The 15095-nt window shown below is 37.3% G+C and overlaps 1 protein-coding gene across 8 annotated transcripts in view; it reads left to right on the forward strand.

Annotated features, from left to right (window-relative positions):
• Window positions 1-15095, forward strand: part of dock7 (dedicator of cytokinesis 7) — a 51043-nt gene that overhangs the window by 26710 nt on the left and 9238 nt on the right. For 4 of the 8 annotated variants that reach the window (XM_055164513.1, XM_055164515.1, XM_055164516.1 and 1 more), the window contains 15 exons: window positions 3853-3942; window positions 5123-5218; window positions 5298-5438; window positions 5538-5651; window positions 6699-6866; window positions 6947-7086; window positions 7440-7609; window positions 8915-9090; window positions 9371-9553; window positions 11295-11430; window positions 12213-12309; window positions 13817-13913; window positions 13985-14119; window positions 14657-14809; window positions 14894-15052. In XM_055164513.1, the coding sequence (XP_055020488.1) occupies window positions 3853-3942; window positions 5123-5218; window positions 5298-5438; window positions 5538-5651; window positions 6699-6866; window positions 6947-7086; window positions 7440-7609; window positions 8915-9090; window positions 9371-9553; window positions 11295-11430; window positions 12213-12309; window positions 13817-13913; window positions 13985-14119; window positions 14657-14809; window positions 14894-15052 (2055 nt within the window). Of the gene's footprint in view, window positions 1-2058; window positions 2152-3852; window positions 3943-5122; window positions 5219-5297; window positions 5439-5537; window positions 5652-6698; window positions 6867-6946; window positions 7087-7439; window positions 7610-8914; window positions 9091-9370; window positions 9554-11294; window positions 11431-12212; window positions 12310-12597; window positions 12616-13816; window positions 13914-13984; window positions 14120-14656; window positions 14810-14893; window positions 15053-15095 lie in introns of all 8 variants that reach the window. The other 4 variants (XM_055164511.1, XM_055164512.1, XM_055164514.1 and 1 more) reach the window with 2 other exon arrangements.

Here is a 15095-nt window from a genome sequence, read left to right on the forward strand (position 1 = left end):
CTTCTCCAACCACGCCAAAGTCCCAACCATGCTGTGCCTGGCCATGGTTTGATTGCGCTTACAGTGGACAAAGGTATCAGGCTTTATGGGCGATCAATTTTAAAGTCCTAGTGTGAGTGCACCCTTAGTTACAATGCTGTTTTTCAATGTTTTTCGTACATTTTCTACTACAAATAAATTTCACCACATCGACTTTCCACGTGGGTGTCAGGTAAATATTGGCCTACCTCTCTTGGTCCAGCAGCCACATTGATTAGCGATCATAAACTGTATACAGAAATGGACAAGCTGGCTAACCTGCTAGCCGCCACGTTACGAACAGGAAGTGAACATGGGTGCACTTCCGGCTTCACCAACTCTGTTTCCTGTTGAATTTACATCGAAATTTGTCGCCCCTCTCTCTGTTATTGCTGATGTGAGCCTCGTCATTTTAGTGTAAAAACGTTCTTATTAACCTGCTGTATATGATCTTTGTTTTTTTGGTTTTTGTTTTTTTTTTTAGCTATTTTATCTGTAAATAAATTCCTATTCCTAATATGGAACTCGGCTCCAAATTCACTCTTCTAACTGCAGGCCTTGGTGAGCTTCATTTGACTGGAGCCAAAAACTATGGGTGACGTCACACTCCCTTAGTCAACTTCTTTATACAGTGTATGTTAGTGATGTATTTTGGACCAAATCATAAAGGTGAACGTACTAGATGTATTATCGTAACCTACATCGTGACAGAGGCTTTGCATGTGCCCAGTGACCCTGAGATATATTTGATCAACATGTAAACCCTATTGCTCGTGTGTAAACAAAGGCCTGAACATCTTATCTGTCTAACCGCTGTAGCAGCAACCTACCACACACTTACAGTGTGGACAGCAGCTGAAAGGCGTGATTCACTGTGGCCATGTTTACCACTGATGCTGTTCACAAGATACAAGGCAGCATTGTTTAATAGTCGTATATAAGTCGCTTAGCCTGTTCAGCTCTAACTGGGACCTTTTTGTTCTTTTGTGGTTTGGTGTGTGGATAATTTGCGATTTGCTTAACTCTTTTTTTGTGTCTATTTTAACCCTTTTACCTTGAATGCAGCCACATGTTTGATCAGTATTCCTTTTGCTAATATTTAATCCTTTCCTTTTGTATCATAGGAAGGGAGAGGCAGTTCTTTCACATCTAAAGGGACAGAGATTAGTTTTTCTTAAAGGAACTGTATGTCTCCTGCATGCTTATATTTTTAAAAAAGGTATTACAATCTCAACTGAACCTGGATTGACAGTGCCTTAACTTGCAGATAGACATGCAAGTTTTTCTCATTCTCAGTACTGCATATAGATAGCATATACAGCAGCTGCAGAGGTACTGATTAATGATTGGCTGCAGGGGCTGGGGTTTGGGTAGTGAGGATTTAGATCAGTGAGAAGGATTTTAGGTTTAAACCAACTGGATTTCAGCGTTGAAACTGGTAACCCAAATAAGAAATTCATGTGAGACTTATTCTGCTTATTGGTTTGATAATCATCTTGGGAACCAAAGCCTGAAATTATAACATAAAAACTGGCCCAACATGTTCGATGTTTTTTTTTTTTAAATAATTGAGATTAAATCAGTATTAGAATCATTATCAGTGAATATTTGATTGATTTGAGTTGAGTAAGTTACTCTAAAACTCTTCTTGAGGGCAGAACTTATTCAACACAGTAGTATAAACCCCAGTGTCTCAGACCATTACATTTAAAATGGCTTCTGGATGGTAGCCGAAATATTTTGATTGCAAAAACAGTGTCCAGATGACTACTGCGGAAACCATCTCTACATGTCTACCTCATATTTAGGGACATGGTTAGGTTATGTTTATGGAATTTAAAATCATAATATTTCATGCAGTTCCTTTAACTTTACTCCATTATGATTTCTGGCCCTTGGTGTTTTCCAGCAGTGGTGACCTGTGAACCTGTTTAACCTGTAACTATTGCTTCCCTCCTCCTTCCCCGTGCTGCTCGCTCATCCCTTGTTTCCTGCCTGGCCTTGTGTCTCTTGACCTTTGACGTTGGCGCCCCTGTTTAGGGTTTAGACCGCTCCAACTCCTGGGTTCACTCCATGGGCTGTAACAGTGACCCGTGGGGATCCAGCCCTGGGTCTGCTCCAGAAACCATGCAGGTGGTCTTACCAGTGCCCCCTCCTCCTTCACTCAACCTCAGCTAGGCCCACTCACTATCACATCACGTTCAAAAGATATTGGAACACTTGAAGTTTTGGTTTCTTTGTGCTAAAATAATTTAAGAAAGTACACCATGAAACTTTTCTGGTGGAGTTTTTGTCCCCTGCTTGTTTTCATAGAGATGGTATTGCTTTGTCTAGAATGTCCCACAGTAGAGATTAAAAAGGGACAACTATAGGCCACATTAGAGGTTAGATCTGTGGAGATGCAACCCTATTCACAGAGAGAATTGTTGTATTTTTGAGCAAAAGAAACATCCTACATGCTAGATAGACCATGAAACATTCCAGGCAAAGCAATAACATCTCCAAAGTTATGCAATGCACCTTTAATCTTTCATGAATTATGAAAGCACAACCTCCATAGCTCAAAGAAAAAAGTTCAAAACTCCAAATTACAATATTCTCTTGAACGGTGTCAATAGAGCTACCATTTTAGTATGTAGCTTTCACAAGATCTAACATTATTTTTTTCTCAATTATGTTTCTATTACTGACTTAACTACACAACCTATAAAAAGCACAAGACAATCTAATATGGTCTGTCATTGTGTTTTTGTGAAGGGAAAAAATATGTTAGATCTTACCTCATACATTTTTAGTTTACAGTCAATGTGTTCCTTTAGCTTCTTCTGTATTTCAATATTTTTTTTAATTTCTTTGCTTTAACCTTCCCATTTAATGTAGTTATGCATGACCTGACACTAACCATAGCATAGCATCCTTCACTGGTGCATGGTGTATCTGCGTATGTGTGAAAGTGACCCTGTTCACCTGTCCTGTTCCTGTCTGAGTCACCTTTTAATTATTATTTATTTATTTGTTTTTGTCTTTTGTCATTTTTAGTTATATTTGTATTATTATTAAACAGATATTTACTATGGCTGCTCAAAATGTCGATTCTAGCTGCTCTGAAATTCAACATAAGACATAAATGTGAACCTTAAAGTGCACTATGTAACTTTTCTGGCAGCGGGAAGAGGATTCTGCAGCCTGTTTGTCTCCACGGAGATTCTTGAATGTTTCATGTTATGGCATTATTTTATCTGCCTTGCTTTTATTTTTTTTTATGTGTGTTTTTACTGCTCAGAAATACCTTGAAAAACATGAATTCTACTGTGAGCCAGCTTGCCTCTCCACAGATCTGTCACATGGTCTGGCGGCTTTATCTGCTTGTCTCTATGGAGATGGGTAATTTTAATGCCATCCTCTGAAACATCACTGGCAAAGTCATTCATAACATGTCTGTGGAGACAAGCAGATGGCAGGTGCTTTACCAAAAAAGATACGTAGTGCACCTGAATAGAATGATGTGTAATTAATTATATCTTCTTAAATGTTTAGTGTATAGTTTTTGCATTAACTTGTCTATTGTGTACCTGCCTTGTCTGTCTTCATGTATGTGTGTGTGTGTGTGTGTGTGTGTGTGTGTGTGTGGATATGTGAGGGAGTGAATGAATGTGAGAGAATATCCACAATGTATTTTCCATGTATGCATTTTGTGTGTGTGACCGTCCGTGTGTGTGTTTGTGTGTGCGTGACTGTGGCAGACACATTTTCCTGAGGAGGAAAAAGGTGCTTCTCCACACTCCCGTTGCTCCTCCACTAACCTGTGTTCACGTTCATTCATCCCACCCTTAGGCCATGGAGCGCTGTGGTAATCGCATGTCTTCGCACACTGAGAGCTCCAGTTTCTTGCAAAGTTTAACAGGACGATTGCCCACAAAAAAGGTAGAGCCTCTTGCACCGGGGGAGGAGACAGACCTGCCCCGCTCTTCTCTTCTCGTCTCTCCTCCTCTCTTTTGTCTTGTCTCGATGTGTGCATTGGATTGGTTGATGTTGTGTTTGTGGTGAATGCTGAATGGTCCACTGATCTGCCTCTTTCTCAGAGTTATGAATGTTTGCTGGGGTCTGGCTAACACAATCTGAGCTGAACTGATGTCAGCTAACTGTGAGAAGCTTGTATAGTGCATTTGTCTGTGTGCTACACTAATAAACATGATAGAATGAAGATAGCGTTAGCTTAGGCAAAATAAGACATTGTTTCAGCTACAACACAGCGTTACAGAGTTCCCAAATTGAACACACTACCATTCAGGTATGGACACACTATCTCACTATCTCACTCAATGTTTTTTTTTTTTTTAAGTCCATACAGAAGACATCAAATATATGAAGTAGAGAAAAGAAAGTTAAGTAAGTTTACTAACTATTTTAATCTATTTTATATTCGAATCCTCAAATAGCCACCCTTTGATTTCTCGAAAAATATTAAGTACAGGTATTTAACTTTTTTCTTTACTAAATAATATATTTGATGTCTTTGATGTACAGCAAATAGTATATAATAGAAAGTAGTAAACATATAGAAAAAAAAACATTGAATGAGAGGGTGGGTCCAAACTTTTGACCCGTGTTTATATATATATATACAAGAGAATATAAGTGGTATTGCACCAGATGCACTGTATTAGCCAGTGTCTGATATTTAGAATAAAGGATAATGCAAACTATGTTGAAACAAATATTGCATTCCAGCTTTTGAACTAACAGTTGTGATTTGCATGGCAGCATTTTGAGTGTAGCTAATGTGGCTTATTACATCAACAATGCTTTTTTCAATGTTTATTTTCAGTGTTGGGGACTTGTAATTAAATAAAAACATTGAATGTTAATATTAGTGTTAATATTAGTGTTATAATTATACTATTATATTAGTTGCATTCCCTTGTTTTTAAAATACAATTAATTAATTACTATAGAATTTACTGAAAATAGTTACAGTTATCCTCAGTAGTAAATGGCATTATTAAAACTTTTTAATGAAAATGTTAGCTTCAAGATCTAGTTTTAATACATTTTATTAACCTTTTCCTCTTGTGTCTTGTGTGTTTTGTTTTATTTGTTTTAGCTGTTTCACGAGGAGTTGGCTCTGCAGTGGGTTGTGAGCAGTGGCAGTGTCCGTGAGGGCGCTCTCCAACAGGCCTGGTTCTTCTTTGAACTGATGGTAGATTACATTTAATGCTTAGTATATTACCTGTATTCCTAATTTTAACTGTCAGTAACAATCAACTTCTTTGTCACAGGTGAAGAGTATTATCCACCACCTGTACTTCACGGACCGGTTGGAGTCGCCACGGAAACATCGCTTCCCAGAGCGCTTCATGGATGATATCACAGCCCTGGTCAGCACCATCGCCGGGGATATTGTATCTCGCTTTCAGAAGGTATGGTTTTCATATCAATTTGTTTTTAACTTATACATTATGTTACCTACACCAGTCTTTTATACAAATGTACATATTTTGTCTTGTGTTTTAAACCAGGACTTGGAGCTTGTGGAGAGACTTAACACCAGCCTGGCCTTCTTTCTGAATGATTTGCTCTCAGTAATGGACAGGGGCTTTGTCTTCACTTTAATAAGAGCCTATTGGAAGCAGGTACACTTAGTAACAGTTGTAGTGTGATGGTATAAAGTGACAATATATATAATAATTTAATTAGAATTAGGTTAAGTAAACTAATACTATCTTTTCTTTGAGTGGTCCAGCACCTAGTTGTCTCCATGGAGATGTTATGAATTTCTTGGAAAGTTCCACAGTATGGCAATAAGTGTTACCAAAAAACTTGATGTAGACTGTTTTTTGAAAATTAATTATATCTTTATTTTGAAGTGTTTGTTTTCACACACAATTAATGTTGAAAATCATGCAGTTTGCCTCTGTATCTTGCCCTTATGGCATCACCTGCTTGTCTTCATGAAGATAGATAACATTAATGTCACACTGTGGAACATTCAAGGCAAGGAGATGAGCAGGTAGTTGACTCTCCCCCTGGAAATTTACAAGTGCATCTTTAAGAAGGGGTTTAGGCTGAAAATTATTTTTCCTAACCATCACATGCAAGTAAAACATTCAAGTAAACTTGCTAGAATTTCATAAGACTGTTATTAGAGATATCTAGGACTGTAGATTGTGATGTACTGGGACACGTCATACAAAACAATACTCCAAACAGAGAGTGAAGACGGACACCGGAATGACTTTGAGGAGATTTAATGTCCTTTCTTGTATCTTTTTATCCATTTGTTTATCTATTCTTTTGTCTGGTAATCTGCAGGAACATTTAAATCATATTACTACCTGAAATAACTGTCACATCGTGGGAGTAGCTAGCACATAAAACAGTTTACAGCAATCATCCAAAATCATCCAAACCACAGCATGGTATTAAGCACGTCATAGTATTACGTAACAATTAAATAGACAATATAAATATTTACAAACCCACCTCTAACATAGATACACTTATATAGGTTATAGGTATTGATCTGAAGCTACAGCAGTTAGGCCAGAAGTAACAGCATTACAGTGGTGCTTCCAATGACCTCTGAGCTGCCTATGAATGCCTGAACTAAATAAACAGTTTCTGAACTAACAGTTATACTGGGGAATTTACAACAACTGTTATCTCTTTCCATTTTGTAGGTGTCAACGAAGCTTTATAATCTCCAAAACCCCACCCTGGAGTCTCTAAGGCTGGATTTCTTGAGGATTGTGTGTAGCCATGAGCATTATGTCACACTTAATCTCCCGTGCAGCCTGCTCACCCCCCCAGCCTCCCCATCGCCTTCTGTGTCATCTGCCACTTCACAGGTCAGAATACATATAAACAACACTTTATTAAGACACTAGCCTATATGTACATGAAAATCACTTGTATTTTTCATTCATAGAGCTCTGGTTTCTCCACTCATGTCCAAGACCAAAAAATAGCCAACATGTTTGAGCTGTCAGTTCCATTTCGAGAGCAGCACTTTTTGGCTGGGCTGGTGTTGTCTGAGCTGTCTGTGATTCTAGAGCCAGAGAATGAAGTGTAAGTGGACTTTTCTTTTAGGATTAAACGTGCATTGTGTAACTTTTCTGATGGAGGGTCTGTCAGATGCTTTTCTTCATGGAGGTGGAGTTATTGCCTTATCTGGGATGTTTCACAGCATGGTATTAAACCTTTCTTTCTTCATGGAGACCAAACCAGATCAAGGTTATTTATTACTAGTTTAGGGACTAGAGTTGGTATTAGTTAGGGTATTAATTAAGTTGATACTATGCCTGTATCATTATTAATAAACAGTTTGTTCATTATCAATTAAATTCATAATTTATTAAGGCTATGAAAATAATTAACAGTATTTTTCTTTAACAATGCTTGTGTTTTGTCCTATTTTTCAGGATGTTTGGTCTGCATAAGAAAGTGGTAAATGTAGTTCATAACCTGCTCTCCAGTCATGACTCTGACCCACGGTATGCCGACCCAGAGGTCAAAGGTCGAGTTGCCATGCTGTACCTGCCTCTAATTGGGATCGTCATGGAAGCACTGCCTCAGCTGCACGACTTCACTGGTACATACTTCAACAATATATATACTTAGGGGCAGGTTACATTAACAATTCTATTATTCCAGTAACAGTAATCAGGTGATTTTTTTCTTAAACTATCCAAAATGTGCTAGGTTGAGATTTAAAAAATGTATGGGCCAATTATCTATAGATATATCACTAAATACCAGCAAGTTTTTGTTCATTTTCTTTTTAATCATTTCTTTTTGTTGTGTTTTTAAAATAATTTTTATTTAGATTATATAGAAATTTCAAGTTGTCATATGTACAAAATACAAATTTTCATATTTCATGCATTTCTATAAATATATCTGTATTCTACTTTAAGGTCATATATTATGCAAAATTTACTCTTGTGAGTATTAAGCCATGTTATAATGTTGTTACCTCCTCAAAAACATACCTGGAGTTATTTTTGTTTCATTCACACGGTTGAGTAATCCTTTATTATTATTCTGTCTACATCTCCAAATCTCAGAATGCTTTGTTCTCCCTTGTGATGTCATGAAGCAGTAGGGTTCAAGTTAACAACTGCCTTTTTATCTGATTTACTACAGAATGTCAGTTCCACGGCTGAAATTATCCAAATAATTGTAGTGAAGGTGTATGTAGTTTAATAACACAGTGGAGCACAGTGTTCATAAAACACAACACTAGCTATGTTTTTTTTTTTATTTAAATTTTTTTTTATAAGGAAACCACATTATAACATATATCAGAAAACAGCATAATATGGGCCCTTTAAACTCTTCACAAAATGTCATTGTTAACACAGATCACTAAGAACAATAATGCACAACAACTCGACCAAACTGTAACCTTTCCATGACCTTCAGTTAGTTCATCCTATATTCCAAAAGGTTATCAGATGACCTGAAAAGTGAATGGCCTTGAAACAGTGTACCAGCTGATGTCAAATTACCAGTCAGATTTAGTTTTTCTGCCCTCTAACCTTAAACAACACTAGACCTTTGCACTTGAACGTAGCATCTGTTATGTAATTGTGCTTAATTTGTGTACTGTTGTGTTGCACATTTGTGGTTAATGTAAGTAATCCACCAAAACAGGATTATCAGACAAATCAGAAAAAAATTTGATGAAATTCATTGTTTCTTATAATCTTTTCTCTCCATGTTTTTAAATAATAAATAATATATAATTTAACAGTGACCCCAGTTTCCCACCTCTGCATTTTCTGCAGTTTCAAACAAATTCTGACATTAAAATTTAAGCTTGGTCTCTGGTGAAATGTGCTCGAAAATGTTCCAATTAAAAATGTGTTGTTGTGTTCTTTGTTCTGTCCTTTAGAATCCCATAACCAGTGGGGGCGTCCTGGAGCTCCCCCGGGGGCAGCAGTGAGCAGCAGTGGTGAAGAGGCAGAAAGTGAAGCTAACATAATTAACCAAACTGTTGCCATGGCAATAGCAGGCACCTCCACAGCGTCGCCAATGTCCCGACCGAGCAGCTTCATGCTCAACTCCCAGGTGTGTGGATTTTTCTGTGGGCATAAAGGGGAACCTTGCATTAAACTTGTACATTTCCATGGAAACTAGCAGGTGACAATAGCAAATCAAGTTGCAGGACAGATCGGTGTAGAGGCGACCCCACTTACAGTAAGAAATCCTGTTTGCCAAGCATTTTGAGCAATAAAACCTTGAATAAATACAAGAGAGATAGAAAAGTTAGTTTGTACACCTTTAAGTGAGACACATCATTATTCTTTTATGATTCCTGTTATAAAATTGTTCTTTGATTCTTCTTCAGACCCCACGTCAGCATGGGAGCTTTTCGGCTGAGTCCAGTCGCAGTCTGTTGATCTGTCTCCTGTGGGTGCTCAAAAATGCAGATGAGCTGGTGCTACAGAAGTGGTTCACTGACCTGTCTGTGACCCAGCTCAACCGCCTTCTGGACCTACTTTACCTCTGCGTATCCTGCTTTGAATACAAGGTAACATTATGGAAAGGCATGAGTTATTCACCGTATTTTAACTCGAGATGCACTGATCCTGCTTTTTCAGTTCTGATATGATATTTATGCTATCTGCTAATATCAATCAAGAGTATGGCATCTATACACATTTAGGATAATAACATGACATTTAGACATTCACGTTGGCTTGCAGAATCACATATTTATAGTTTCCTCATCACAAACATACCTGGAGTTTTGTTTTGTTTTATTCACACGTTTAACACACAAACCTTGCATATATTGGCTGAGTTCTTCTCTCAAACAGAAGACACTCTGTTCTATCTTGTGATGTCATGTGGTAATACAGGAAGTGTTCCATTGTGTTTTTCAACTCCATACGCCTTCAAAAGAATCATTTGGATGATTTTAGCACTGGAATTGCCACACTTTACACAACAAAGGGTAAAAGGTAGCTGTTAACTTGAAAACTACGGCTTCATGATATCACGAGGTTGAACAGAGGATTTTGAGCTTTGGAGATGTAGACAGCCCAATAATACAGGGTTACTCAAACATGTGTGAATAAAACATAACACAGCTCTTTATTAAACTGATCCGAATGTGTTATGTAACTGTAGAGCTACACTGAATAAATGAAAGTGTAAACTTCAAGTGACCTTATGGACCAGCAGCAAATAGTCTAATTACATTGATTGGCCTAACCCTGAACTGATATCCTGACATCCTGACATCCTGAGATCCTGAAATCCTGAAACTCTGAAACTGATACCAATATGAATGTTGATAAAATCGTTTAGAATCCAGAAGAACCAATGGCCAATGTGCTCTGGTTTTTGGGCTGATATGTGGGGCAGATTTAGGTAATTTTTCCCAAATTATCAAATAAACCATCTACAACCTTTTATTTTATTTATTACAAACTGCAGAGTCCAGAGTAGTCACATTTTTGCAGTACCCTCTTTGGACTAAAATGTTCAAATAAAGATTTATGCCCGCATTTTTCATGCATATTTAGGCTTCTGGTTGGGTCAAACAAAATATTGAGCTCTGCTGAAGATTTATAGCCGATAGGGAATACACTAAAAAGAGCAAATATCGACCCAGTATATATAATATTAATTGAAAGTGCTAACTATCGGCCTTTGTACAGAAATTTCAAACCTTACATTTCATTGAATAGTTGTTTTGCCTCTGCTCTTCTGTCTGTAGCTTGGTGCGTTCTTGCTATGTGAAATGCTGGCTATATACACTTTTGCAATATTGTCTCTGTTTTAAAGATGCACTATGTAATGTTTTGGTTAAGAGTCCTGCCATTTACTTGTTTCTATGTATATGTCATTGCTCTGCCTAGAATACCCACAACATGACATAAAACAGCTCTTCCTTACATTTATTAAATTACGGATGGTTTTATAGCTTAACAATACCTAGAAAAAGAGGCATTCTGTCTGTGAGCGGGATCGCCTTTCCACAAATCTGACCTGTAACTTGGTCTGGTTTGGTCTCCATGAAGATAGAAAGGTTTAATACCATACTGTGAAACATTCCAGACAAAGCATTATGATCTCCATGGAGACAAGCATCAGAAAAGTTGCACAGTGCACCTTTAACTAGCATACATTTTACTGTCTTGCTTCTAACTTGCTTTGCTTGCTGAGTGCTGTGCTGCAAATAACTTCCTGGCTTCTTCTCTGTCCGCTTACTCTCTCACCCTCGGCTTCATGGATACAAGGCCCATGTTGTGTTCACAATGCAGGGGAAGAAGGCCTTTGAGCGAATGAACAGCCTCACATTCAAGAAATCCAAAGACATGAAGGCTAAACTGGAGGAGGCTATTTTGGGAAGCATCGGGGCCAGGCAGGAGATGGTCCGTCGCAGCCGTGGTCAGCTAGGTGAGATAAAACTGGTCTCTGGAAAGCAATCACCTTTATACCGACAAGTACTGTGACTACGCTGTCCAGTCATAATTGAATTTCCCCAAAAACTGCTTACACAACTTTTTTTTTTTTTTTTTTTTTTTCTGAACAGAATCTATCCATGTTGTAAAGGGATCTATAAATAAAGATTGATTGATTTTCTCAAGTTAATAATAAGCCAAATTGCTGGAAATCAGAACTGAGTGATGTTGATGGAAATACCAGTAATGCTATTATATTGAAATTATAATAGTATGAGAAAATTCATTGGTACAAGAGATTCAGTTCAGGTCTTTATTCTTTAGTTTTTAGTTGTACATATACATTTATATAATTATGCCTTATTTGGCACCGGTCTTTTATTCTTGCTACTTATTTTGAATTCATTATTACCATTTATATACATTGCTCTTTGTTATTAAAATATACTGTCATGTGTGAGCTGGTGTGTCAAAATAATTTCCCTTGTGGCTTGTTTAAGTCTAAGTCTAAGTATGCATAGTATAGAGATGGACATAGCTAGCCTACTAGCTGCCATGTTCCAAATAGGAAATCTAACAGCTAACACTCCCTCAGTCCACTTCTACATACATTCTATGTGCATGTCACTGCAGCGACTGTCTGATGCTCTGGTGGGGTTGAGTTTGTCTAACCCCACAGGCTGGATGCTGCAATTCTGACCAAATATGTCACGTGTTAGTGTGTACACACGTTTTTAACTGCCGTTTAAAGTCAATAATTGTTTGTTCATGTTTTAGAGCGGAGTCCTTCTGGCAGTGCTTTTGGCAGCCAGGAAAACTTGCGCTGGAGAAAGGACATGACCCACTGGAGACAGAACAGTGAAAAGTTGGACAAGTATGTGCATTTCTGATTTAATGAGTGCATGTTTTCTCTAAAAGCCTGAATTTCTATATTTCATGGTATATTTAAGAGTATACATACCATAAGCCTAATTATTTGTATACCCTATCCTTCCTCGCACCATATAAGTTTCCCCAAAAAACACTTACCAACATTGAATCATTCCCCTGTGTTATTTTGTTATAAGAACAGAGTATGTTTTCATCCCTGTTCTTAACCTAAATATATTGATCACTTTTTGTTAACTTTCATTTGTTTTCTCATGTTGCTGTGTTTATGTAGGAGTCACAGATCAGTCAGGTATTGTATGGACATTTGCTGTGTGCTCAGTATTTAAGGCAATGCTTTAGTCTCCCATTTATCATGTATTCATATGCATGTGTGCAATGGTTCAGTTCTTAGGATACTTAGGATAGTGGGGAGGTTGTTTTTAATGTTTATTTAAATGTGTAATCTATGTAATCTTTATAATCGATTTTAGCCTCCTTAGAGATGTTAGTGCTTTGACTGGAATGTTCCACAGGATGGCATTAAACCTGTCTCCATGGAAACAAGCTTGCAGGTGATGCCACCAGACCACCTGACAGGTTAAATATTTAGAAAGGCGACCCATTTGAAAACTTGCCTGATGGATAATTTTAAAGTCATACTATGGAACATTCTAGGCACAGTAATAACATCTCCATGCAGATAAGCAGATGGCAGACCCCCCCATAGAGTTGGAAAAAAATCAACCATAAATTTGACAGTCATACAAAATAATACATTATTTAAAAACTATAACATAATTCCCTATCAAAATTCTGTAGATAAAATCGGGTAGACTACTAAAAGGAATGTCATCTATTTAGTGTTAATGCAGGACTGTATGAGATATAGTAAGGTATATTGTACATTTGGCCCATGCATTTGAATACCCTAACCTCCCACCAGCCCTGGTTCTGACCCTCTCATCTGACTCCAGTCCCAGTAACAGTGTTTGTTTCTGGTACATACAGTTTGTAGCTGTTGCCGTGGGTCTGTCATGCTTTTAACCCATGTGCTTGTTTTGGAGCTGCAGTTTATGTGTGTCCTTTTGATTGGAACTGCTGGAACAAGCAAAGCAAATACTATAGTGAATAATACAGATTAGACCACATAATGTAGATTACAATGTTTGTAGATGTATTGGATCAATGAGGCCAGTTCTTGTGCATTTTAGTGTGGTTTACGCACGTTGTAGAGAGTGTATCGATTCTGTTTTTTGTTAAGACAAATCTGATAGAGGAAGGAATAAATTGTATATTTCAATTCAAATTAATTTACAGAGCTCATTTAAAACAGCTAAAGCCACTAAACAGTGAAGATACATTATATTATATAAATGTCACTCTCTTTTAACTCAATATTGAATTTGATAGAGATTAATTTACTTAATTTGAGTAAAATTATTAAGTGGCTCATAGAAATATGTTAAAAACATAGCATATCTGGAGTGTGACTGTTTTATTTCTAACTTCAGGACAAGAGCAGAGCTGGAGCATGAAGCACTTATAGATGGAAACCTGGCAACAGAGGCCAACCTAATTATTCTGGATACATTGGAAATCATTGTACAGGTATGTGGACAATATGAAATTGAAACAAATATTTAAATATAACTTGTAACTTATGTGGTTCATTGTTACAGACTGTATCCGTGACTGAATCCAAAGAGAGCATCCTGGGAGGAGTTCTGAAGGTGCTGCTACACAGTATGGCCTGTAACCAGAGCGCCCTCTACCTGCAGCACTGCTTTGCTACACAAAGAGCACTTGTGTCTAAGGTTTGTCTCTTCGTGAAATGGGTAAAGTAGATCAAATTTGTACTATCTTACTGAAGTAAAAGTATAAAGCAGTAGTCAAATAAAGTATACTATCAATCAATGACACTTTATCTATAGAGCCCTTTACGACACTCAAGGTGACCAAAGTGTTTTCCATTCAGCACAATATAAATACTGTTAACTGTTTGTTTGTAATCTGATTTATAATTTTAAGTTGATTTTTTTGAAATGACAAAACATTGAATAATGCATAAACTCTGGTATTTTCAAATGAGAAGACTATAAAAATTAGATAAACGTTAGAAACATGTTTAAATCATGTAAAACTTTGTCAGTTATAGATTTACTCACAGTGTAAAGAGTAACCAGAGTACACTGTCAAGTATTCAGCTCTAACTATTCTGAAAAGTACAGTCTCTTTAAAAAGTTACTCAACTAAATGGAATGGAATACCATCTACCCAAGTATCTTCATTTTCAAAAACACTGATCTTCTCCTCTATTCTTGTCTAAGTGATTGTTTATTTTGTATTTCCAGTTTCCGGAGCTGCTGTTTGAAGAGGAGACAGAGCAGTGTGCAGATCTTTGTTTACGGTTGCTAAGAAGCTGCAGCAGTAGCATCAGCACCATCAGATCTCATGCCAGCGCTTCTCTCTACCTCCTCATGAGACAAAACTTTGAGATAGGAAATGTAATTGTTCAACTGCACTAAAAAACTTATAATTTAACTAACTTGAGCCCCTGTAATACAATGATATCTGTGTGTGTCCATCAGAACTTTGCTCGGGTGAAGATGCAGGTGACCATGTCCCTCTCATCTCTTGTGGGAACATCTCAAAATTTCAATGAGGAGTTTTTACGCCGTTCCTTAAAAACAATCCTCACGTATGCAGAGGAGGACCTGGAGCTCAGAGAAACCACATTTCCAGACCAGGTACACACTTTAAATTTTGAAGATTGTAAGATGCTGAGAAATG

Source organism: Boleophthalmus pectinirostris, unplaced genomic scaffold, assembly GCF_026225935.1.
Source record: "Boleophthalmus pectinirostris isolate CB_2022bp ecotype Guang Dong unplaced genomic scaffold, ASM2622593v1 HiC_scaffold_7, whole genome shotgun sequence".
NCBI lineage: Eukaryota > Metazoa > Chordata > Actinopteri > Gobiiformes > Gobiidae > Boleophthalmus > Boleophthalmus pectinirostris.